Source organism: Camelina sativa, chromosome 11 (assembly GCF_000633955.1).
Source record: "Camelina sativa cultivar DH55 chromosome 11, Cs, whole genome shotgun sequence".
NCBI classification, from domain to species: domain Eukaryota; kingdom Viridiplantae; phylum Streptophyta; class Magnoliopsida; order Brassicales; family Brassicaceae; genus Camelina; species Camelina sativa.
This window is the reverse complement of record NC_025695.1, coordinates 39157674-39183160: the sequence shown is the minus strand read 5'-3', so window position 1 is coordinate 39183160 and position 25487 is coordinate 39157674. Positions and strand designations below refer to the sequence as shown.

General features: G+C 37.9%; 5 protein-coding genes across 5 annotated transcripts; 2 read left to right on the top strand and 3 right to left on the bottom strand.

The window, feature by feature from the left end:
• On the top strand, positions 6974 to 7306 carry LOC109127419 (RNA-directed DNA polymerase homolog). The gene has a single exon (XM_019232069.1). The coding sequence runs from the start codon at positions 6974 to 6976 to the stop codon at positions 7304 to 7306; it is 333 nt and encodes a 110-aa protein (XP_019087614.1).
• LOC104725573 lies at positions 16026 to 17456 on the bottom strand. Its single transcript, XM_010444248.1, has one exon. It carries the CDS (start codon positions 17285 to 17287, stop codon positions 16733 to 16735), a length of 555 nt encoding a protein of 184 aa, XP_010442550.1. The 5' UTR covers positions 17288 to 17456; the 3' UTR covers positions 16026 to 16732.
• On the top strand, positions 18772 to 20557 carry LOC104725572 (11-beta-hydroxysteroid dehydrogenase 1B). The gene is made up of 6 exons (XM_010444247.2): positions 18772 to 19004; positions 19149 to 19341; positions 19457 to 19542; positions 19637 to 19768; positions 19845 to 20009; positions 20099 to 20557. The coding sequence occupies exons 1-6, from the start codon at positions 18822 to 18824 to the stop codon at positions 20390 to 20392; spliced, it is 1053 nt and encodes a 350-aa protein (XP_010442549.1). The 5' UTR covers positions 18772 to 18821; the 3' UTR covers positions 20393 to 20557.
• Positions 20253 to 22206, bottom strand: LOC104725571 (11-beta-hydroxysteroid dehydrogenase-like 4A). Its single transcript, XM_010444244.2, has 6 exons — positions 21984 to 22206; positions 21704 to 21896; positions 21537 to 21622; positions 21225 to 21356; positions 20929 to 21057; positions 20253 to 20845 (listed from the first exon to the last, which is right to left on the bottom strand). The coding sequence occupies exons 1-6, from the start codon at positions 22164 to 22166 to the stop codon at positions 20669 to 20671; spliced, it is 900 nt and encodes a 299-aa protein (XP_010442546.1). The 5' UTR covers positions 22167 to 22206; the 3' UTR covers positions 20253 to 20668.
• LOC104725570 (SUMO-activating enzyme subunit 1B-1) lies at positions 22557 to 24773 on the bottom strand. The gene is made up of 10 exons (XM_010444243.1): positions 24596 to 24773; positions 24292 to 24343; positions 23999 to 24194; positions 23838 to 23917; positions 23641 to 23757; positions 23486 to 23536; positions 23324 to 23390; positions 23141 to 23244; positions 22941 to 23045; positions 22557 to 22858 (listed from the first exon to the last, which is right to left on the bottom strand). The coding sequence occupies exons 1-10, from the start codon at positions 24676 to 24678 to the stop codon at positions 22757 to 22759; spliced, it is 957 nt and encodes a 318-aa protein (XP_010442545.1). The 5' UTR covers positions 24679 to 24773; the 3' UTR covers positions 22557 to 22756.

Genomic DNA, 25487 nt, shown 5'->3' with positions numbered 1-25487 from the left:
GTCACCAATTCGGCGACTATTATGCGACAATTCCGGCGGGTCGTACAGGTTGTCGCTTAGTAGTCGTCATTTGGCGACTACTACGCGACACTTTTAGCGGGTCGTAACGTAGTCGTATAGTAGTAGTAAAATGCCGGTATTAAAAATCACGTTTATTTTGTTTGGGGATTGGTGTGGGGGTTGGTATACTTGTATTATGCGACTGATTTTGATTAGTCGCTTGGTAGTCGCCAAAATTGGCTCTATATATACCAGCTTCACCACTTCTTCTCTCCTCACTCGTTCAAAACAAACACATTTGTGCAAAGGAAAAAAAAATCTTTTTGATTATTCTTATATAATGTCTGGGAATTACAATTATAGTAATTCTCGAGAGTGGATGTATAAGAGGTTCAATGAAGTGACGGGCAATTTTTCGGCGGAGTTTACAACGGGGGTGGAGCAATCAAGCATTTGCAAATAGTCAATCTCTAGCACAGAATAATGGGGGTATGTTCCACTGTCCTTGTAGTCATTGTAAGAACGAAAATTTTATGTCAGAAAAAAGAATTTGGACTCATCTTTTTAGCAATGGATTTATGCCTGATTATTATATTTGGTATAAACATGGGGAAGAAATCAATATGGATATAGGAACAAGTTATGTTGGTAGTGATCAAGAAGTGGATAATGTAGATGTGGGTAATGTAGTAGAAAATCCATATGTCGATATGGTGAATGATGCATTTCGTTATAATGTGGGTTTAGATGATAACTATCATGAGGGTAGTTCTCAAAATGTAGAAGAACCAATACGTAATCATTCAAAGAAATTCTACGACTTGTTAGAAGGCGCAAAAAAATCCTTTGTACGATGGTTGCCGTGAAGGTCACTCACAATTATTGTTAGCTGCTCGAGTCATGCAAAATAAGGTGGAGTATAATATGAGTGAAAAGTTAGTGGATTCGGTGTGCGTAATGTTGAATGAGTATTTACTAGAAGGAAACCAGGCAATCGGTTCATATTACGAGACGGAAAAATTAATGCGCAATTTAGGTCTCCCGTATTATACAATTGATGTTTGTATTAACAATTGTATGATCTTCTGGAAAGATGACGAAAAGGAAAAGACTTGTCTGTTTTCTGGTGCTCAAAGATGGAAGCCTAAGGATCCCCGACATAGAACCAAAGTACCATATAGTCGTATGTGGTATCTACCTATTGCTAATAGATTGAAGAGGATGTACCAGAGCCACAAGTCTGCGGCGGCAATGAGATGACATACTGAGCACAAATCAAAGGAAGGAGAAATGTGTCATCCTTTAGATGCGGCGGAGTGGAAATATTTTCAAGAACAAAATCCTCGATTTGCAAAAAATCCCCGTAACGTTTATCTTGGATTATGCACTGATGGGTTCAATTCGTTTGGCATGTCTTTTAATCATTCATTGTGTCCTGTGATCTTGACTCCATACAATCTACCCCCTGGTATGTGCATGAATGAAGAGTTCTTGTTTCTTACCATTTTGAATTCTGGGCTAAATCATCCGTGAGCTAGTCTGAATATCTTCCTCCAACCTTTGATTGAGGAGTTAAAAGAGTTGTGGTCTACTAGATTCGATGCATATGATGTGTCCTTGAGTGAAAATTTTAATCTAAAAGCAGCGCTAATGTGGACGATAAGTGACTTTCCGGCGTATGGCATGTTATCAGGATGGACAACCCATGGTAAATTGTCTTGTCCAGTTTGCATGGAAGATACAAAGTTGTTTTATCTCCCTAACGGAAGGAAGACATGTTGGTTTGATTGTCATCAAAGATTTCTTCCTCACGGTCATCCATGAAGGAGGAATAAGAAAGACTTCCTCAAGGGAAAAGATGCTTCGAGAGAGTATCCACCTCAGTCATTGACCGGTGAGCAAGTTTATTACGAGCGTTTGGCTGAAGTAAAACCAGCAAAAACCAAGGACGTTGGTAGAAATGGTCATGAAAAGAAGACTGTTGGCTATGGGAAGCAACACAAATGGCATAAGTTAAGCATATTATGGGAGCTGCCTTACTGGAGGGACCTCAATCTTTGACACAATATTGATGTGATGCATACAGAGAATAACTTTTTGGATAACATCATGTATACTCTTATGAGTGTGAAGGGTAAATCAAAAGACAACATCATGTCAAGATTGGATATACAAAAATTCTGTTCTCGGCCACAGTTACATATTGATAGTGATGGTAAAGCTCCTTTCCCACCCTTCACTTTGGCAGAAGAAGCAAGTTCAACAGTTTTTCGAGCTCATCTGCCAACGCCGGATGAAAGACATGATTAGCAATGTCAAGATGAGTGGGGAGCGACGAACATGGATCAGAGATACTATTTGGCGAACAATGGTTGAGTATTGGGAGACTAAAGAAGCACAACAAAGGAGTCTCACCTACTCTAAAGCTGGTTTGTCTGATCGTGGTGGTCTTGGTCCTCATGTCCACTTATCAGGGCCAAAGTCTTATCAACAAATCCATACCGAAATGGTTATTAACTTTTATATACCCATAAATTTTGTTTTTCTTTACATTTGGAGCTTTAAATGATTTCATAACCCTTGCTTCTCTTGTAATGTTGCAAGAAACGGAATTGGGAAGACCGGTGAGTCTTGGTGAGGTTTTTATTAAGACGCATACCAAGCCGGATGGTACTTATGTTGACCGGAAGGCGGATCAAATCTCTCTCAATTATGAGAAGAACTTGCAGCAGAAGTTGTCCGACCTTGGGGAACATACTTCACAGCCTCCAGAGCTCACATCAGATGATTACACAAGCATCTTGATATATCATGGTTTTTATGGTTTTTAACCATGATATAAGTGTGCTTTTTGAATCTTTTCATTTGTTTTCTAGGTTGTTTTAGAGTCTTTACAGGTTTTCTAGGATTTTGGCACGGATGGAGCAAAGTGGAGCAATTTGGATCGTTTTGGAGCATTTAACAGAAGAAAATCGACTTGAAGTCGTACCAGAGTAATGGTGTCGATCTACACCTCTGCAGCATCGATCAACACCCCTGTTTATCCGACGAGAGAACCAAGTTTTGGAAGTTTTACAATTTTGCCCGAAGTTTTTCACAATTGCAAAATATGTCCTTGACGTGTTTTAGGACATGTATATATAGTTTTTGGGGTTTTAGAAACCCTGAAAGTTATTTTTCTAGCAGATTTTTGAGAGAAAGATATTGAGAGCTTTTGGGGAGAGATGGATCTGATTTCTTTTGTAGAGAAAAGATTTCTAAACTCCCTCTTTTACTTTTGATATATATTGCATGTTATTCAAAATTATGTCTTGTTCTTCATTGAATATGTCTCAGTAGTTTGCTTCTTAGGTTCAGGGTTTTTCACATGGTTTTTATGATTTATTAGATCTATGATTTTTAGGGTTCTTTATCTTTTATGATCTTCATCCTTGGTTGTTCTTCTCAATAATTCTTTATTGATCACCTAGGCCTAACCTTTTGATTTTCTGATTTCACAACACTTTTATTTAAATAGTTGTGTTGCTTTTTCAATAATTAAACCACCTTGTTTAGAATAATAACAAAACTCCATAATCCATTGTGTTTGATCTTGAGTCTCTGTGGATTCGACCCCTAAGTACTACAGTGATCTCTTGTTTGAGAGAGTAGCTCCATGGATTAATTTGAGCATATCAAATTTTGGCGTCGTTGCCAGGGTCTCTTTGATCTACCATTATATTTGAGTTTTTAATTTTGTCTAAACTTTTCTTTTTATTTTCTACTTACACGTTTTTGTTTTTCTTCTCTTTGGTGTTTCAGGTACATGCCTAATAAGCCTAACACAAGGAGCAACAAGATTGGTCCTACTGTGAAGCTTTCAAACCAAAAGTCGGGAAAACTTGAGCGTGAGAACAGAAAAGCAGCCAAATCCTTAAAGATGGTTAACACAATCATTTTGATTCGTGATGAGGACGGTGCTTTGAGGTATCAAGAGGGTCACTTGCGCAATGAGCAGGGCCAAAAGCTTGATGCAAAAGGCAATGTGATTGCTGAAGCTGTTGTTGTCAACGAGCAAGCTGTTGTTGACGGGGAGGTCGATAGTGTCGACCGACGCAAACAGGGTGTCGACCGACGCCAACAGGGTGTCGACCAACGTCAACAGGGTGTCGATCGACACCCACCTGCAGCAGACGGACGTGGAGCTGCCAACTACGTCCAGAACCCGGTTCGAAGACAGGATCAAAACCGGGATCTGATCAGGACTATTGCAGACTTCAAATGAGCTGATTTGATGTATGAAAACCGCTCTGCAATTGTTCTACCTCCATTCCCAAGGAATGACTTTGAGCTGAAGCCTGCATACTTCCAACTAGTTGGACAGAGACCCTTCTCCAACCTGCCAAATCAGAAAGCTCTGGATCATATTAATACTTTGAAGACCTAGTGACTAGCATCAAAGCCAATGGTGTGACTGAAGACTACATCTACTGCAAGGTCTTCCCATATTCACTTGCAGGAGAAGCATCTCAATGGTTAAAACAGTTGCCAGCAGGATCTTTGACATCTTGGCAACAAATTAAGGTGGCTTTCCTTAGTTACTTTTATGATGATGCTATGTCTGATGAGTTGAGAGTCAAGCTGTCCTCCTTCAAGCAAAGACCTGATGAAGCTTTCAAGGCAGCTTCGGTGAGATTCAAAGCCTATCAAAGGGACTGTCCACACCATGGCTTCTCAAGAATGCAATTTCTAAGTATCTTTTTTAGAGGGATTGACTGGGAATATCAGCTAGCCTTGGATGTTGCAAGCCATGGAAACTTCAAGACAAGATATCCAGATGAAGCTGAGAACTTGATTGAGAAACTAGCCTCCAGTAACAGTACTAAGAGAGCTGATGCTGAAAGAAAGAGATTACATGGTGGATTTGATGCAAACCAGCTAGCTTCTGTTAATGCTAAGCTGGATTCAGTGCACAATCTCCTTGTGGGTAAGAAATCTGTTCATTTTGCTGCTGAAGTTGAGACATATGAGCCAGAACCTGCTCAAGGAAACCAAGAGGAAGAGGATGTGAACTATTCCTATGGCAATCAAGGTCAGCGGTTTGGAAATCAGCAAGGCAGCAGGCCTTACAGTGGAAACAGCCAGCGCAGTAACTTTCAGGGCAATTCTTCTAGTTTCGTACCCATGTCTGACTATCAGAAGCAACAACAAAGCAGTGGGTACACAAGGACCTATGGCAATAACTCATATCAGTCCCCTCCTCCAAAAACAGCTAAAAGTAGTAAGATGGAAGCTATGCTTGAGCAGCTTTTGCAAGGACAGGAGCAAATGACAGTAACCTTCAATGGAAAACTTGACAATGTCTACACTGAGCTTAATGGGAAATTTTAAGCTTTGAACATTCATGTCAAGAAGTTGGAGAGTCAGGTTGCACAAACCGTTGGATCCGTCAAGAGGCAAGAGGGATTGCTCCCTGGGATAACTGAATTAAATCCCAAGCATTCATGCAATGCAGTGACTTTGAGAAGCGGTAAACAACTCCATCCTACACCCCAGAAGATTCAAACTGATAATTTACAGGAGTTGATTGATGTAGAAGATGATGAGGATGTCTTTGCTGAGCCAGTGTCGACTGACACTACTGAGCATCGGTCGACACCCTTACCATCCGAAGCTTCGGACAAAACCCCAACAGATGGCGTCGACCGACACCACCTGGGTGTCGATCGACACCAACCACGGACAGAAACTCTGAATGTCACATCTTCCACTCCAATTGCTGAGAGAGTGTACAAACCCAAGGTTCCTTTCCCCAAGAAACCAAGGAAGTCCAAACAAGAGCTAGATGATGCTAAATGCAGAGCAATGATGGACAAGCTTATTGTTGAGCTACCTTTGATTGATGTTGTTAGGACTTCTCCAATACTTAGGAGATATGTCAAGAGGATGGTAACCAAGGATTTGAATGCTAAGCAAGGAGTCATGATGATATCAGCTCAAGTCAGTGCTATTATCCAGAACAAGATTCCAGAAAAGCTTCCTGATCCAGGTAGTTTTGTTCTTGATTGTACTATCTTCACTGACAGATTTGCTAGATCTTTGTGTGATCTTGGTTCTAGTGTTAACTTAATGCCAAGATCAGTAGCTCTCAGCCTGGGAATGACAGACTTCAAGCCTACCAAGATAACTCTAATCCTTGCGAATCGGTCAATTTGTATTCGTGATGGTGTTCTTGAAGATGTCCCAATTAAGATTGGTGAATTCTTGATACCAACTGATTTTGTGGTACTCAACTATGAAGAAGAACCTAAGGACCCTCTTATCCTTGGAAGATCATTGTTAGCCACTGCTAGAGTTATAATTGATGTCAAGAGGGGACATATTGGGCTAAATATTGGTGATCTGCCAATGCGTTTTGATATGGACAAGCTGGTCAAGAGGCCAACCATTGATGGTCAGACATTATATGTAGACACCTTGTCTAATCTTGCTGAAGAGGCATTCAAGGAGCTGCATCCTGAGGACCCACTTGAGAGAGCATTGGTTGTTTCTGTTGAAGAAGTTGACATCTAGATGACATTGCTGCTGGGTATGTCAAGCTACTTGATGCTAATGGGCAAGTGAAGAAGCTGGTTGCACAAGAAGAATTGGTTAGTACTTCTTCACAAGCTAAAAATTTTCAGATTAGAGCCTTGAGAAAGCTCCAAAACTTGATCTCAAACCACTTCCTGCTGGTGTAAGGTATGCATTCTTGGGTGAAAATTCTTCTTATCATGTTATTGTTAATGCTACTTTAAACAACGCAGAGCTCACTAAACTGCTAAGCAAGCTGCGTAAGGTTCGCAAAGCTCTTGGCTATTCTCTTGATGATATTGCAGGAATTTCTCCCGACTTGTGTATGCATAGGATTCATCTTGAGGAAAGAGCTAAGACATCTATTGAGCATCAGAGGAGGTTGAATCCAAATTTGCAAGATGTTGTTAAGAAGGAGATCATGAAATTGCTGAATGTCGGGATCATTTATCCGATTTCTGTCAGCAATTGGGTTAGTTCGGTGCATGTTGTTACTAAGAAAGGTGGTGTCACAGTAGTGAAGAATGGTAAGGATGAGCTGATTCCAAAAAGAACGATTACTGGCCATCGGATGTGCATAGACTACAAGATTCTGAATGCTGCAACCCGAAAAGATCACTTTCCGCTGCCCTTCATTGACCAAATGCTTGAGAGGTTAGCCAATCATCCATACTACTGCTTTTTGGATGGCTATTCCGGGTTCTTTCAAATTCCGATTCATCCTGATGATCAAGAGAATACCACTTTCACTTGACCATATGGTACCTTTGCTTACCGAAAAATGTCTTTTGGTCTCTGTAATGCTCCTACGACATTTCAAAGATGCATAATGTCTATCTTTATTGATATGATTGAAGACTATATGGAGGTATTCATGGATGATTTTTCAGTTTATGGGTCATCATTCAAGAATTGTTTAGACAATTTATGCAAGGTGTTGGCAAGGTGTGAAGAAAATCATTTAGTGCTAAATTGGGAGAAATGTCACTTTATGGTTAGAGATGGCATAGTACTTAGTCATAGGGTTTCAGAGGCTGGAATAGAGGTTGACCACGCAAAGATAGAGGTGATGACAAGTCTTCAAATGCCAGAGAATGTGAAGGCAGTGAGGAGTTTTCTTGGGCATGCAGGGTTCTATAGGCGATTCATTAAGGATTTTAGCAAGATAGCTAGACCACTTTCTGCTTTGTTGTGCAAAGATGTCAAGTTTGAATTCACTGATGAGTGCAAGATAGCCTTTGAAGGGATTAAGCAAGAGCTTGTGAGTGCTTTTATTGTTCAGCCACCAGATTGGGATCTACCATTTGAGGTTATGTGTAATGCTAGTGACTTTACAGTGAGAGCAGTGCTGGGACAAAGAAGAGACAAGAAGCTTCATGCAATTTACTATGCAAGCAGAACACTTGATGATGCACAAAGAAATTATGCAACAACAGAGAAGGAGTTGTTGGCAGTTGTGTTTGCTTTTCAAAAGTTTCGGCTTATCTAGTTGGTTCAAAAGTCATTGTTTATACTGATCATGCTGCTTTAAAGTATTCGATGCAGAAGAAGGATGCAAAGCCTAGACTTTTGAGATGGATTATTCTTCTACAAGAGTTTGACATTGTAGTGAGGGATAAGAAAGGAGTTGAGAATGGTGTTGCTGAGCACTTGTCCAGGATTAGAATTGATGATGATATCCCAATACAAGACTGTTTGCCTGAGGAACATGTTTATTTTGTGGATACATGGTTTCGGACTGATGAAACAGAGTGTCTGTCCTCGGATGCAAACGGTGTCGATCGACACCACACTGGCATCGTTCGACACCCATGTTTCACCGAGACAGATTGGTTGTATGATGGAGATTTAGCTGTTGTGGCTAGCTCCAATCAACTTTGGTATGCTGATATTGCCAATTACCTTGCTGCAGAGGTAGAACCAGACAAATTCACCGGCTATAACAAGAAGAGGTTCGTGAGAGAGCTTAGGAGATACTATTGGGATGAACCTTGCTTGTATAAGCATTGCAGTGATGGAGTTTACAGAAGATGTTTAGCAGAGATGGAGGTACCTCACATTTTGTTTCATTGTCATGGATCTGACTATGCAGGATATTTTGCTACATTCAAGACAGTGTCCAAGGTTCTCCAAGCAGGTTTTTGGTGGCCAATGATGTTCAAAGACGTTCATGAGTTTGTCTCAAGATGCGATGCCTGTCAGCGAAAGGGCCAAATCAGTAAACGGAATGAGATGCCACAAAACTTCATTCTTGAGGTTGAAGTGTTTGATTGTTGGGGAATTGAATTTATGAGACTGTTTCCATCTTCTTATAAGAACAACTACATCCTGGTTGCTGTTGATTATGTCTCCAAGTGGGTTGAAGCGATTGCCTGTCCGAAGAATGATTTTTCTGTGGTTCTTAAGCTGTTTAAGACCATCATCTTTCCAGGGTTTGGAGTGCCTCAAATTGTTATCAGTGATGGAGGTAAACACTTTATTAATAAAGTGTTTGACAAGCTTCTGAAAAAGTATGGGGTTCAACATAGAGTGGCTACTCCATATCACCCTCAGACTAGTGGGCAAGTAGAGGTTTCCAATAGGCAGATTAAGGGGATTCTTGAGAAAACAGTTGGTGTTACAAGGAAGGATTGTGCTATGAAGCTTGATGATGCACTTTGGGCATATAAAACTGCTTATAAAACACCACTTGGCACTACACTTTTTCATTTACTTTATGGGAAAGCATGTCATCTTCCAGTGGAGTTAGAGCATAAGACAGCTTGGGCAGTTAAGTTGATGAATTTTGATGCTAAGACAGCTTTAGAGAGAGGGTTAGTGTAGCTTAATGAGTTGGATGAGCTGAGATTTCATGCATTTGAGAATTCAAAGCTGTATAAGGAGAGAACCAAGCTTATCATGATAAGAAGATCATCTCCAGACATTTTCAGCCTAATGACCATGTACTCCTCTATAATTCTTATTTGAAGCTGTTCTTAGGTAAACTCCGTTCCCGTTGGTCTGGTCCTTTTACTGTCCAAAAAGTTAGACCATATGGAGCCATTGTGTTGCTAAATTCCAAGGGAGATATGTTCACTAGTAATGGTCAAAGGGTGAAACATTATTGGGCGCCGAGATACCAGACGGACACATTATGCGTTTGGACGAAGCACCCTCCGCCTAATCTATTGCCAAGTCAAGCTAATGACTTAAAATAAGCGCTGAGTGGGAGGCAACCCACTGGTAGGAACTATTTATTTTTCAATTTTATTTTAGGCTTACTAACATATTGATTTTTGGTTTTGAGTTTTATTTGTTTCAGAAAAAATAAACAGATGAAAATGTTTCGGATATCACTGATCAAGGCAGAGCATCGACCGACGCCACCTAGGTGTTGGTCAACACCGTTATCGGTTCGCAGAAGGACAGAAGGGTTAATGGGTTTTAGAATTTGATTTCAGAAAATTGGGCCTACAAATTGCAACTGGGCCGGACCAAATGAATCAGCATCGACCGACACCACTTATGGGTGTCGGTCGACACCCTTAAAACCAAGGAACACCAGAATGAAAATCTGAGTCGTCTTCTTCTTCTTCCATTCGACCTAAACCCGATACCAATGCTTCAAATTCTCATAACTTTCCCAATTCTTATCCGTTTTGAGTGATTCCAAGCTCTAATCCACTCGGTTTTCTCTTCTCTTCCCTGATCCAATGTCAATTTAGGGTTTCTCAGTGATGGGACCAAAGAAAAAGCCCAGAACCAATGACGGAGAAGCTTCTTCCTCTTCCCAATCCAGCTGCCGTCCACCTCCGTCTCCGCCTCTGCGACCGCCGGCGAGTCATTAGGGAGTGCCTTATAGTATGACTTTTGCTGAGATTTGTGATGTTTTTGGTTGGGTCCGTTGGTATCAGCCTGTTGCTTTGCCCAAGCATTATGAGGATGTCTCTACTTTATGGTCTTACATAGGAAATGGAGAATATGATTCCAAATCGGCTCTTCAGTCAGATGTCCGCCATCCCGCGCTCAGGTATATTCTTCGAGCCCTTGGTACCACTTTTCAATGTAAGATAGAACCAGGGAAGATGAGAGCAGCAGAGCTATATTTTTTTAGTGTTGCACTTGGTAGCCTGATTCCTTCCCTTTCTATTCCTGAGCGTCGTGACCCTATGTGCCTAAACTTTGTGGCTGTTTTGGCAAACCACTTGGTTGATCTGCAGACCAAGCCATTTCTGGGTACTAGCACTAAGAAGGAGAGTGTGGGGAGCCTTATTACCGCCATTCTTCAGTACAAAGGTATCCCTACTGCTGGTTACAGTGTTATCACTAGGAGGGTTCTCATGGATGAGACGTATTTGAAGAGTGCACATTGGCTGAAACCAGGTTTGTTGTGGAGGTTTATTGATGGATCAGGGGAGCACTTTATTCGCCTTCCGCGACCTGACCTTACTACCATTGGTAGTGATCCTGAGCAGTTACGTTTTCTCCCTTCTGCTGATGACTACATTGTTTATCCTCCTACTTGTCGTCACCGAGCTTCCCGGTCTGCTGCTGCTTCAGCACCTACTACTCACCCTGCTGGGGTTTTGAGTTTGGATCATCCTCTGGCACTACCGCACCAAATGAGTTTCCAGAACCACCAGAGGATCCTGCTACTATGTCCCAGGGAGCTCATCAGGCCTATATGGTTTTCTGCTTTGCGTTCCATCTGGAACGGCATGGCCCGAATGTCTCAATGCGGTTGCATTCGTCCTACCAGGAGCCGATCACCATCTCCTGGCGGTCCTGATTCTGATGATGAGTAGACATTGATCATGGTTTCATATCCTTTTTCATTTTTATCTCTTAGGATTGAGTCATTTTTAGTCTTGCTTTGAGTCAGTTTTTATTTGGATTTTGTATGAAATTTATGAACTAATCTATCTATAATGTTACTTTTAACTTGTGTTTGAGTGTTTCTTAACAGCATTAACACCCAAGGATTGATCAAACAACTCAACACCACATCTAACTGCAGCAAATTTTCAAGGAGTTACAGCCAGAAACACCATTCGTGATGAGTGTCGATCGACACTGAAATGGTGTCGGTCGACGCCACTTGGTACCCGAGAACTGTTCAAATTTTTCATATATTTTTCCATTAATTTTTGTTTCTTTTAACTTTCCTCTTATTTGAAAACATTGGGGACAGTGGCGTTTAAGTCTGGGGGAGGTTAGTACTAACTACTAACATATTTTTTGTGTTTAGTGTGTCAAAACCGTATTTTTGTTTTTATTGAGTCAAATTTTTCAAAATTCTGTTGGGGACTATGATTTTTCTTTTTAGTGTTTTGCCTTGGCTGATTAATGTTGCAGATTGAATCCAGAATCCAACTAATGAAAAATCCAATGGCTGACCAGTAAACCAAAGACATCCAAATTTCCAACAGAATCCATAAAAGTCTGAGGTAACTTCTGCACATGTTCATAGAGCTTGACTCCTTGTTCGTACCTGACAAGTGAGATATCAAAAGAAAATGGTACTCCTCTCCTTTATTTAAGTTGAAAAGATTATTCCTGAGAGCTTTGTTTAAAAAAAATGAGAGAATAAAAGATTAGATGATTTTGATCAGTTTAGAGAGGTAGGTAAATTACCTGTGACCTCATTATTCTACTCTTGAGTCAAATGATCACACAAAGCTTGGAAGCGAGGGGTAGGTAAATTACCGATGACCCCATTATTCGCCTACACCTTTAATTAAAAAAAAAAGAGAAGTCAGTAAAAAAACAGCAAACAAAGCTCAAAGGAGGATAAGAATAGAATAAGTCTGAGGGAGAGGAAGAATACCACATGTTGAAAAAAATTTATATCTTGCTTGTTATGGTATAGTACGGGAATGAGTCTAGAAGGTTCTTGACATTGATCTAATTGATGAGACCCACCGATGAAGGCTTAATGGAGGAAGTAGTGGAATTTGGTTTGAATTTGGGATGCTACGAATGTCAACGGAGAAGTACATGGTGGTTCGATTTGGATTTATTTGCTAAGCATATGAATTATGGTTTTAATGATCATGGCATTACCTTAGAGAGAAAATGAGTTTCTGTGTTTTCAAACCTTTTTCACAGGTCTAAGTTTTTGCTTTGCTTGAGGGCAAGCAAATGCTAAGTCTGGGGGATTTGATATATCATGGTTTTTATGGTTTTTAACCATGATATAAGTGTACTTTTTGAATCTTTTCATTTGTTTTCTAGGTTGTTTTAGAGACTTTACAGGTTTTCTAGGATTTTGGCACGGATGGAGCGAAGTGGAGCAATTTGGATCGTTTTGGAGCATTTAACAGAAGAAAATCGACTTGAAATCGTACCAGAGTAATGGTGTCGATCGACACCTCTGCAGCATCGATCGACATCTCTGTTTATCCGGCGAGAGAACCAAGTTTTGAAAGTTTTACAATTTTGTCCGAAGTTTTCCACAATTGCAACATAAGTCCCTGACGTGTTTTAGGACATGTATATAAAATTTTTGGGGTTTTAGAAACCCTGAAAGTTATTTTTCTAGCAGCTTTTTGAGAGAGAGATATTGAGAGCTTTTGGGGAGAGACGGATCTGAATTCTTTTGTAGATAGAAGATTTCTAAACTCCCTCTTTTACTTTTGATATCTATTGCATGTTATTCAGAATTATGTCTTGTTCTTCATTGAATATGTCTCAGTAGTTTGCTTGTTAGGTTCAGGGTTTTTCACAGGGTTTTTATGATTTATTAGATCTGTGATTTTTAGGGTTCTTTATCTTTTATGATCTTCATCCTTGGTTGTTCTTCTCAATAATTCTTGATTGATCACTTAGAATTATTATCTTAGGGAAATAAATTGATATGAGAATATAATTGTTTTCCTCATTAAACCATTGATGAGCAAAATTACTTTTTACAAAGAGATTTGATTTAGTAATTTTGTGAACTTATCTAAACCTGTTTTTAAAGCTGATTTTTAACCTAGAATTTTTATAAAGAGATTTGGATTTTCTGATTTTAAATTTAGATAATATTTGCAGTGAGAACTGATTAATTTTACCAAGAATTTAGAGTTCTAGATCTGATTTTAATTGTTTGAACCTTAATTAATTTATTGATTTAATATTTCATAATTACCGGAGAAATTCCCTAGGCCTAACCTTTTGATATTCTGATTTTACAACACTTTTATTTAAATAGTTGCATTGATTTTTCAATAATTAAACCACCTTGTTTAGCGTAATAACAAAACTCCATAATCCATTGTGTTTGATCTTGAGTCTCTGTGGATTCGACCCCTAAGTACTACAGTGATCTCTTGTTTGAGAGAGTAGCTCCAGGGATTAATTTGAGCATATCACATCTTTATTCAGGTAAAGTATCACTTTTCACAACCCACATTGAATTATCTTTCGATTTCTACAGCCTCTTTATATAGTGTTTTTCTCTTTGTTTTCGTAGTCTACTCAGAAAGATTCAAGAGGAAATCTGTATGGAGTTGGAAGTCTTAAGCATACTCTTCAACCTCTTCTCAATGGCAAGGAAAACCAACGACAAGAGTCTGCAATGTTTCAGTCATTGCAAGAGCAAATGAAGGAAACTCAACGTAAAATCGAAAAGCAGCCTGCTTATAATTCTCGTCGTGATGTTGAGGTTGCTGCTCGTGATGCAGAGCTTGCTGCCCGTGAAGCACTACATTTCCAAGCTGTGGCTGAGCAGAAGGACAAGCTAGAGCACTTGTCCTTAGTGGAGAAGTACCTGCGCAAAACTGACCCGACCTTTATGGACTTTTTGAAGACTCAATCAGCTGAAGCAACCACAGAGCCACTCTCAACCACACTTCTTACAACAGCTCCACCTTCAAATCCGGATCCTTCTCCAACTTCAAACATGGATGCTTCTTAGGTTAACTTATCACTCTCCAATTTCATAGACCTAACTCAAGAACTTGTCTCTTTTGTTGAACTCGTCTCTTTTGTTGAACTTGTCTCTTTTGTTGAACTTATCTCTTTTGTTGAGCCATATGTATACCAATATATTTGTCTTGTGAGAAACTTGGTATGCATTTGTCTCTTTTGGTTTGTATTATGAATCATCGGTTAATATGACTTTATTGTCTCAATCTTGTTTTTGTTGTATTTTACAATATTGGTTTCATAATATTTTGAGAAACAGGTACCAATTTCAATTTAAAACATTTACAAATTTGTTTTCCACAACACATTAGTCGCTAAACAGATGTAATATGAGGCATAATAGAATGGTAGCCAAATAGTTGTAAATCAGTAGCAAGTATGTTACGACTACTTTACGACTAACAAGCAAAAATACTGTACATCATGGTTAGTCGTAAATTCGTCGTAACCGAGTCTTCAAATGTTACGACTACACAACGACTCCTTTACAACTGCCTATATAACTGCTGGTTAATCGTAACCCTGTCTTATCGTAGTCGTAATAGTTTACGACTCTGTTACGACTACGTTATTTTGTCGTAGCGTAGTCGTTAAATAACGACTATTTTTACGACTAATTCTTTTACCGACTAAGGATTTACGACTACATGTTTTAGTCGTAACTGAGTCGTAAATAGCAAATTAGCGACTACTTAACGACTCCTACCGCAGTCGGTAATAGCCTGTTTTCTTGTAGTGTAACTATCTATATTAACATTTTTGAAGTATATTTTGTGTTCTAATCTTTTGTTTGTAAGATTCTCATAATTAATCTTTAGCAGAGCCGGCTTTGAGGCCAAGCAAGCCAAGCATGTGATTGCGGCCGTTTATGGATAAGTTTTCGGTCCTATATTTATTGAAATTTCCTTTAACTCAGTTGGTAAAAGGTGTAAATATTGATGTTGAGGTAATGGGTTTGAGGCTTGGTGTCAACTATTTTTGCTTCATTTTTTGTTTTTCGTTAATTTGTTAGCCTAAATTTTTTTTAGCCATTTGAATAAATACTAAAAGTTAGAAGGAATATTTGTAGTAAAATCATAAGTCTTATCAAGAATGTTAATCAGAATATCTTATCTTTCTTAATTACAATTTCTTTTATGAAAATATCCATATAAAATCAAAATTTAAATAACATAACATTTTATTATCAATACACTAAAATATATATAACATTATATCATCTATATTAAAAATAAAAAAAATAAACTAATCAATTATATTATAAAATCATAAAAATTATATGTATAAAAAAAATTATCTCGTGGTGTACCCTTATTAGATCTACTTCTATATATATTCTATTGCACCAACAAAACCACCAAAATAAGACTAATGAGTATCATTTCGTAAATTTGAAGTTATTCCACACTCGCCATCTATGCCGGATGAGGTGTTAATGTCATTTCCAAATCAAGTTACCACCATTTCCTTTATTTAAAGAAACTTAAACATATAAATATCCAAGAGGGGGGAGGGAGGGGGATAAAATAGTCGGTAATACGATTTTTTTTGTCCACACAAGGTAATCAATTTTTTTTTTTCTTTTCTTTTTTCTTGACCGCATAAGGTAATCAATCTAGTGTTATACATTTCACAAAATCTCAATGCATACTAATTATTTATTATTTTGTATTGTTTATTTTAAAACTAATTGCAATTATTTTTTTCACCAATCGAATATTATTTTGTACCTCTTGTTTTACTTCACTTGTCCTGCAAATATATTTTTTCCTTATAAATCGTAGTTGAATCGTAGCATACTATAAAAACGTTTGTCCCATACAATAAAATATACTGTCACTATTCAGACCCTTTAACTTTGAGCAAAATTCAAATTAAAACATTTGGAGCAAAAAGACTTACTTCTAACCAATTCTTTCATTTAGTCCTCAAATCACATTTTTAAAAAAGGTTTACAAAATTTTATGGAGCACTTGCACCCACACCACTATTAAAACATCTGCCTCTCTAGTCTTAATCATGTTCGAACCTTTTACTTTTCAACAGGTACTTATGTAGTCTCACAAATCATATTCATTCGCACAACCACAATCATTACTCTGCATACCAATACAATACCAATGAATCCTATAGCTAGGTACCTCGTAAAAATTATAACTGCGTTTGGTTATTTTAATTGTCAAAAAGTTTGCATTTGTTATTATATTAATTGGTTTCTTGGTAACACAAAATGCTTTTTCTCCTCATTTGGCCATGTATTACTATCTACAAGAAAACATATGATATACGGCTACCGCCTATGATGTAAAAGCCCAATTTCAAGCCTCCTCTGTCTGTTCACACGAGCGATCAGATCATCAGCCCTCTGGTTCAATGGATCCATATTGTGCAACGGACTAAGCTTCCATCTCTTACCCTCGTCGAGCCTCGGTCGATGAATATTCTCTTTCGAAAATCTGTGACATCCCATTTCTACCCTCACGTTCCCATGAGACCACGAGTCACAAAATTGGCTTCTCACACTGAATTCTTTGCATAACTCGCTAGCTGGAAGAGAAGATCTTGAACTAGACATCCTTGATTCTCCGATGAGGGTGATCACAATGACATTTGTCAGAATGAATAAAACCTTAGGGTTTAAGATGTAGTATGTAATAACTCTAGGGATGGTGAGCAAGAAACTGTTAACAACTTGAAGCCAAAGCGGGCTAAAAAATACTATAACGCAAAAAACAACTACAAGAATAGAAAACGAAAGCCGATCAAAAAATTGAAGAAATGGCTTCTTGTAGGTACTTAATCCGTTGTTATATCGGGTCTCTTGCATGGCGATTACGTTATCCATTATCACCACACTAAAACTAGCTATAAGTGTAACCAAGGTTTGCTAAAAAAGATGGAAATATATCTTGATCAAGAAGAAGTAACAAAGAAAACTTTAGTGTTAAAGGATAAGAATGTGACTGGACATGAAATAGCTCGACTACTTTGCGATAATACTTATAGTGCGTGTGTGCTTGCATGCAGCATGAGGTATGATATAAGCTTAAGGGTTCTTCATCGTTAAGATTAAACTAATCACATGCCCGAGCATTTTATTTTACTTAGTTTAGCTCTTGGTAACCATGTGGGCGAGCAAACACTTTTGAATTATTAATTGCCTTTTCTACTAATTTTAATATTTTGTTGTCTTTCACCAAATCCATTTTCAAATGCGTAGTTTAACTTGGATGTAGAGGACCAATCCTTAAAGCTGCATTAAAGCATGTTGAGGACCAATTCTTAAGATGGTATACTTTTTTTACGTGCACACGTCGAAAGTAAAAGTGATGTGCTTGTCTTTTCCTCCCAACTATCAAATGTGTAGAATTATATATTTACCAGTGGAACCGAAAGTCTAAAGAATATATTAAATACAAAAAAAAAAAAAGACATGATCAGTCCTTCCTATGAAATTTCATTCATGTTAGGAATTCAAATATATTTATATATCTAGCCCTATAACAATATAATTTACAACTTAACTACAGTATATATTGTACGAAGAAGGGTTCGTGTTCATAGCAATAAAACTAAAAACATAAAAACAAAAATAAGAGAAACTAAGTCAAGGATATTTTTTTGGCTACGGTCACGGTTTCTCAAAGTCTCTGTTTTCTCCAACTTCAGTTTAGGATGGGTTCCGTAGTCTTTTAGGGGAAATAAAACGTGATGAGAAAAAGTTTAGTTTCGGATGCCCTCTCATATATGTGGTAGTTCGTATCTGTTTTACGAGCCCAGCCCACCATGTCCATAAGTTCTTCAACGTCCTCAAACATCGAGATCTGCGTTGAACGACAATCATTCTATACTTCATAAATATTTCCCAACTTTCAAATATTGTCTAAAATAACATTGACCTGATTTTATCAAAAGTATTTTTGATATTTAGTTTCTTTTGTGAACAGAAATTTTTTTGATTTGTTAATTAATATTCAGGATTGGCATCATAATGAAATCACTTAATAGTGATATTTTTCTAAAATAATTCGTTAGTAATATAATACAAAAGACATAATAACTAACGCGCGTGGTTAGGAGACGACAATAACTTAGTGGAAAGAAAAATTGATCTTATCTAGCAAAGATGTTAAGTGGATAACAAGAAGAACAGGTCGTCGACGTGCGTTTTCCACATCTTGACACAACGTGTCGTCTCGTTGCCATGCAATGTTGCCACACTACCATCTGATCTTCGTGTCTTGTCTCTATTCGTCCCATCACCGTTTGTGTCTAAAATCCAATTTGATTTTGGCGATATATATTCAAACAACGTACGTATAGATCATATTCGATAAGAGACATTATCATATTATGCGTATTGTGTTTTGATCGAAAAAATGGAATTGATAAACGATTTCCTCAATCTAACTGCGCCTTTCTTCACCTTCTTTGGTCTCTGCTTCTTCTTGCCTCCTTTTTACTTCTTTAAGTTCGTGCAGTCTATTTTCTCGACCATTTTCTCGGAAAATCTTCACGGGAAAGTTGTTCTTATCACTGGTGCTTCCTCCGGCATTGGCGAGGTTTAGTTATAAACCTTTTTATTTGATAATTAGTTATAGAACTTTTAAATTTCTTTTAATTAATAATTGTAGACCTAAAACTAATAATTAATTAGTTAGAATATTATTCATTTGATCTGTTTATTACGTGTATTACATTATCAGCACTTGGCATATGAGTATGCAAGTAGAGGTGCATGTTTGGCCTTGACCGCTCGAAGGAAGAACCGTCTAGAAGAAGTGGCAGAGATTGCTCGTGAAATTGGATCTCCCAATGTTTTCACCGTTCATGCTGATGTCTCCAAACCTGATGATTGTAGACGACTCGTTGATGACACCATCACCCATTTCGGTAGATGTAAGTCAGGGCTAACTAATCAAACGTGCATGGTCAAAACCGACCATTTTTTAGTTACCATTCAAGCTTTGTTCCGGATAACAAAAGAGAAATTGTCTTCCTTTGGTCTTTGCAGTGGATCATCTTGTAAATAACGCTGGGATAACGCAGATCTCGATGTTTGAGGACGTTGAAGATATAACCAGGAACAAAGCAGTTTTGGTAATGTTATAACTATGATGATTTATAAAATATTAAGCAAGAAATTCTAAACAAAATATTCCAATTCCAATGAATCTTTTGTGATTTATTTTAGGATACTAACTTCTGGGGGTCAGTTTATACTACTCGTGCTGCGCTTCCGTACCTTCGACAAAGCAATGGTAAGATCGTGGCTATGTCGTCCTCTGCAGCGTGGCTAACGGCTCCAAGGATGAGTTTTTACAATGTAAGTCAATATATATATACACTTTTTTCTTAGTAAAGTAAGCTCTATAGGGACTGAGAAACATTATACAAATTAGGCAAGCAAAGCAGCTTTGTTGAGCTTCTTTGAGACGATGAGAATTGAACTTGGTGGCGATGTACACATTACAATCGTCACACCTGGTTATATCGAATCCGAGCTCACACAAGGCAAGTACTTCTCCGGTGCAGGCGAGTTAATAGTCAACCAAGACGTCAGAGATGTGAGTCATATCTAACGTCCTTAAACAATTATTGTTGAATTATGTGTTGTTAGTGGTAATTTAATGTTTGTTTGTTTTCCCGGGACTAGGTTCAAATAGGACCATTTCCGGTAGCATCTGCATCAGGATGCGCCAAGGCGATAGTGAATGGTGTGTGCCGCAAACAGAGATATGTGACAGAGCCATCGTGGTTTAAGGTGACATATCTTTGGAAAGTGCTATGTCCCGAGTTGATTGAGTGGGGTTGTCGGTTATTGTATATGACTGGAAGTAGTATGTCCGAGGAAAATGCTCTCAACAAGAGGATCATGGACATTCCTGGTGTGCGTAGTGCTCTGTACCCGGAATCTATAAGGAGGCCGCCGGAAATCAAGTCGGAGTAGAGTGAGGTTGATTACATAATAAATAGATGAGAAGTACGTATCTTAGAATATGTGCAATCAGTAATAATAATCAAACATGTAGGTTTGTTTTTGTGAATGGTAGTACTTTTGACTATGTATATTAACACTTATCTGTGTCTTCAAGAATAAGTAAGTTGCCTAATACAAAACATGCTTGTAGAACAAGTCAATTCTCTTCTAGATATGTATTGTCCGAACCAAATGTCTTGAGTTTTATTTTATTGTTCTGCAATCACATGAAAACAATACAACTGGTCAATTCCTTTTAGGCTTAGAGATCAAAAGCTCAGGGCAGATAGCACTAAGCCAGAATAGGACACGAACCCACGACGGCTCTGCTACAAAGGTTTTCCCTCGGCAGATTCCATTAATAACGGCTTTGGCGCATTCCGCTGCTGACTCGATGGCCACAACTTGCGACCAGTCTTGTTTCTGCAAGGAGACATACAAATTGTGACAAACACAGAGATAAAAGAGGAAACAAACGTTTTGTAAATATGATTATAGTAAAATACCTCAGTCAAAAGGTCCGGGTTGGCATTTCCGTTATCGATTAGACCCGGAAACACGATCGTCACACCAATTTGTGGATGAAGCTCAATCCTAAGAGTCTCGTAAAAGTTTATCATAGCTGCTTTGCTTGCCTGAATCAAAATGTTTTAACATTAATTACGTTACGGCCAGTTATAAGTTCAAACGTTAAAAGTACTAAAACAAACGCTCCATGTAAAAAAGTTTTTTTCCAAATAAATTTCACATATTATTCAAAAAGAAAAAAAAATTAGAGAAATGAATAGTAAGAAGCATTTACAGCATATATGCTCATCCTTGGCACTCCACCCCATCCAGCAGGCGATGCAACCGCTATGATCTTTCCTTTGGTTTTCTTGAGATGCGGTATAGCAAAATGCGTCGCATAGACCGGTCCCCAAAAGTTAGTATTCTGCAAATTATTCACAGAGTTGAAATGTGCAAGTTCACAGAGATTACTATGGAGTATATAGTGTATAAAATTTCTTTTTTTCAGGCAGTAAGATTTGACTACTATACTAGATTATATGGAAGTTCATAAACCTCTAGAAAAAGGATTAAGTATGCATTAATTATATCAAAAAAAATATACCACAATGGGAAGAACATCCGAAATTTCTGAATAGTCCTCGAACATTTTGGCCTCCATAATTCCCGCATTGTTCACCAGGTGATCCACTGTTCTTCATTTTGTTTAGATTCTTATATTGTTTAAGCAAGAAGCAATATTACTTATTCAAATAATCGCGACTAACTCACGTCTTCCAAACCGAGCGATGGTTTCTTGAACGAAATGTTTACAGTCTTCAATGACTGAGACATCACCACGAACCACGGCAACGTCCGGTGAACCAAGCCTGCGGCACCTGTCAGCCACCACCCGCAGACGGTCCTCTCTCCGAGCTACCAATGTCAAGTATGCTCCTCTACGCGCGTACTCATACGCGAGGTGCTACACCATTATTAAGTAAACTTGAATCATTAAATAAGGCTTTTCTTGGTAACTTTGATGAAACGAGGGATAGCTAAATTAACTAACCTCACCAATTCCTGAGGAAGATCCGGTAATGATGACGACTTTTCCATTGACTTTCTCGGACTCTTTGTATCTTCTTATGAAGCTGAGGAGCTTGAAGAATATTGAAACTGGCATAAACACTAAAAGAAATGAAACCGTGATCATAGGAAGAAAGATGTTAAGGATCTTGTTGAACAGAGCCATGTCCTTGACTTTTGTGATTGAATCCTCCTTCGCCAAAAGTTCCTTGCTTATACAAATTATACAGACTTTCGAGTTTTCTTCTGTTTGAATGTCACTGTCTTAATTAATATTTAACAATCAAGGGTAAACGAATCTCCAAATCATAATATGGTATCTTTTCTATGTTCAATCTTTGTCCTCATCCAACCAATGTTTTATCAAATATTTTTCTCAAATGTGGACAAATTTTTGGTTCCCAATTCCAACTATGTTTGTTTAAAATCTCACTGTAACTACAGAGTATGTCAAATCCATAACAACGTCACTCTTACGCTCTCAAATGTTGCAGTTAATTATAGATATGCCACTGACAAAATGATAACTTCTCCAGAAAAGCCGAACCCGACAGAATTTAGAACCAATACATTCACATAGATTGGATTATAAAGTAGCTAGTGGATTTCACATTGTCTTTTAAACCGAACCAAGTTAGTAGATACAAAAGACAAGGAGCCAAGTTCTAAGCACTCTAATACAATCTTCAACAAGGAACTAACTTACTAAGAGCAGCATTTCACGGCACTTTTAAGGATTAGAAGTTGAGGCGAGGCTTAATGGGCTATGTCCTCGATTACACCTTTCCCATCCTCTGCATCAAAGTAGAAGAAGTTTTTCAACGGCTCTCCTTTGCCTGATATAACTTTTATCACCTCCTGTACATGCAATACAAGTTTAAGTCAGCTAAATGCTTATCTATATAACCAAAAAAGTCCTCATTGAAGAGAGATAACAAACCTGTCCTAGAATCCCTCCAATGATGGCACAAGCTGGTGGGAATTCTGTGTTACCAGATACAAGTCTCTCCAAGAGGCTATCTGGAATATGATTCTCGCTAACCGACTGTTGCGACACATAGGATTCAAAGTTAAGTGGCAAAGTCTGTTCTTTGTTATCTTTATTCTAGAGCTTTACAAATAAGGTTTATAGAAACTTACATTTCCATCACAGAGTTCGTTTTTGAGTTTTAAGACTCTTGGGAGATCAGACAGCGAACATTCTCCAGGTTTACGCCCTTCAGTTTCCTCAAATAGTTCTATCACTGCAAGAATATCACGAAAACAAGATTAGTTATGTAGGAAGTAACCAAGCTTTCAGTTATTAGATGTTGTAACCAAGACCTCTCATTGCAAAGTAGAGCTTCGCTGTTCTCCTTGGAATCGGTTTCCATGGTACTGAAACTGCTTCCTGGAGGAAAAAAAAACAGCCAATAGATTTAAAATCCTATTGCTTCTCATACAAATGTATGATCTGAGCAACTAAGAAGTCGAGTTTCTTTGTACCTCAAAACTCGGAAACGTTAGTTCACATTCCACAGTTTCATCAAGTTTTTTCTATGAAGCCAAAAAACAAAAACAAAATTGCAAAGTTAACGTATCATCATATACCAACAACGCATGCGATATACAGCTGTCAAAAGACTCAACGAGATAAGTACCTTTGTGTACTTATAATTCTGCAGGTCAACAAATATTTCACCACATGAACCTCTACAATCAACTGTGTAGAACGCCACACGTTTGGTTAGCTTCCTACATTTCTCATTTACAGCTTTCTGCATAACAAAGCACATTATCTAAAGTTATGTACATAGCAACGAAATAAATCAATTGGGCAAAGGAGGGTATACAGTACCTTAGTAGCTCGGGAACTGTAGCCAATAACCACAACATCAAACTTCTCGAAAAAATCAACACCAAGTGTTGACAAATCACCTGAGAATATATACGATATTACAATCATTTCGTTTTTCTTATTCTCAGAGATTAGATAGAAACAAAGAAAGGGAGAGAAACCTTTTTCAATTGAAACATGGACCATAGGATTAAATTCCTTAAGTGAATCACAACAAATCTCAGCTACGGTTTTGCCCGCATAAGCATTCTCATCAGGAAGAATCAAGAAGTTTGCGTTGAAGGCTTCCTCTGTAACCAACCGATCATCCAACAGAGTAACACTACCAACTCCTGCCAACACAATGTTCTTACAAAACTGCCACCAAAGAGAAACCAAGTAAAACGCCCACTCCTACTACATACAAATTCACTAAATAAACAATAAAGATGAGAACTTTCAAAGTAAGAGCTACCTCAGCAACAGTCCCCTTTATTCCAGATACCAATACATGAGATTTACTCAATCTGCAAACATAACAACAGAACAGATCAAATCCAAAGAAACACTTATCCCAAGAGAAGCTCTAATCAAATTGAAACTGCTTAATTAGACAATTTAACTCAAAAACCCAGAAAGAGATTAATTGATTGTGGAAACAAGAAACCCTTCAGGAGTTTGAAAGCACTCACACAAAACCAACCAAGCGACTCATAACAGCAAATGAAAAACAGGTTCTTGCTTACAGCCATAGAAGTTAGATTCCAATGTAAAGTTACCTCCTTTGAGCACCAGCTCCCCAAACCCTAATTTGGCGGTCGTATAGAGCAGTTTCCTGCTCCGTCAGCTCTTCTCCGTCCATTCTCGAAAGCTGAGCTTTTTGTGAAACCCTAGCAGCGAGTTCTGTCTCAGAGATGATCAAAACCCGCGCATCTATGAAGAAGAGATGATGATGTTTCGGAAGAGAGTCGCTGAGTTTTGTTGGTTGTTAGTTAACCGGAAAATACCATTACATGGTTTGGCCCGGTCTGTTATTAAAATGGGACAATTTTATAAATTTTAAATCCATTAAAGAGTAACACAAATTACCACCAAATTAACTATTTCGAAAAGTTAAAACATTTAAAGGCATTTCTTAAATTCCATATGTTCCAAAAATATCACCAAAAGTTTTGGTTTTACTAAACTTTAAATATTAAACCTTACCCAATAAAAAAATATACTCTTAATGTAAAATGGTTAACCTTAACCTAAAAATTAAATACAAAATTTCTTGAATATGAATAGTTGGGTTTGTAGTGGTTTAGAAAAACTAAAATTTTTATGGTATTTTTGGAACATATATATAGTTAACAAATTTTGAAAATGTGGTATATTGAGAAATTCTCTAAATTTTAGTTGGTAGTTGATGATAATTGGGTAATTTGTTTCAGGGTTCTGTTTTTCATTTTTTTTTTTTCCTTTTGACAAAGATATTATACTATTTTCTCTAACAAATGAGAACTAGTTTGAGGCTAGCTTTGAGTAGAAAAAAAAACAAAAGAAAAAAAAATGATGTCAAAAAATTACTAAAGTGTGACATGTGATTGTGAACGTAAGTCAAAGAAATAACGCGTATGGGGGGAAAGAGAGAAGAAAAAAAGAAAAAAAAAACAGAAGAAGATGATGTCT

Bases quoted from the DNA above. Each gene is read 5' to 3' on its own strand.
- LOC104725571 (XM_010444244.2), bottom strand. From the start codon at position 22,166: ATGGCTCTGTTCAACAAGATCCTTAACATCTTTCTTCCTATGATCACG. The intron at 21,357-21,536 runs GTATATTTTTTT...AATAATTTGCAG, and splicing joins CGGATGTTCTTCCCATTGTG to AATACTAACTTTTGGGGACC. The intron at 21,058-21,224 runs GTAAATGCTTCT...ATTTTGATTCAG, and splicing joins CAAGGATGAGCATATATGCT to GCAAGCAAAGCAGCTATGAT.
- LOC104725570 (XM_010444243.1), bottom strand. From the start codon at position 24,678: ATGGACGGAGAAGAGCTGACGGAGCAGGAAACTGCTCTATACGACCGC. The intron at 23,758-23,837 runs GTACTGTATACC...TTTGTTATGCAG, and splicing joins ACAGTTCCCGAGCTACTAAG to AAAGCTGTAAATGAGAAATG. The intron at 22,859-22,940 runs GTTTGTTATCTC...TTGCATGTACAG, and splicing joins TTGGAGGGATTCTAGGACAG to GAGGTGATAAAAGTTATATC.
- LOC109127419 (XM_019232069.1), top strand. From the start codon at position 6,974: ATGAAATTGCTGAATGTCGGGATCATTTATCCGATTTCTGTCAGCAAT.
- LOC104725572 (XM_010444247.2), top strand. From the start codon at position 18,822: ATGGAATTGATAAACGATTTCCTCAATCTAACTGCGCCTTTCTTCACC. The intron at 19,342-19,456 runs GTAAGTCAGGGC...TGGTCTTTGCAG, and splicing joins CATCACCCATTTCGGTAGAT to TGGATCATCTTGTAAATAAC. The intron at 19,769-19,844 runs GTAAGTCAATAT...TATACAAATTAG, and splicing joins CAAGGATGAGTTTTTACAAT to GCAAGCAAAGCAGCTTTGTT.
- LOC104725573 (XM_010444248.1), bottom strand. From the start codon at position 17,287: ATGGATAACGTAATCGCCATGCAAGAGACCCGATATAACAACGGATTA.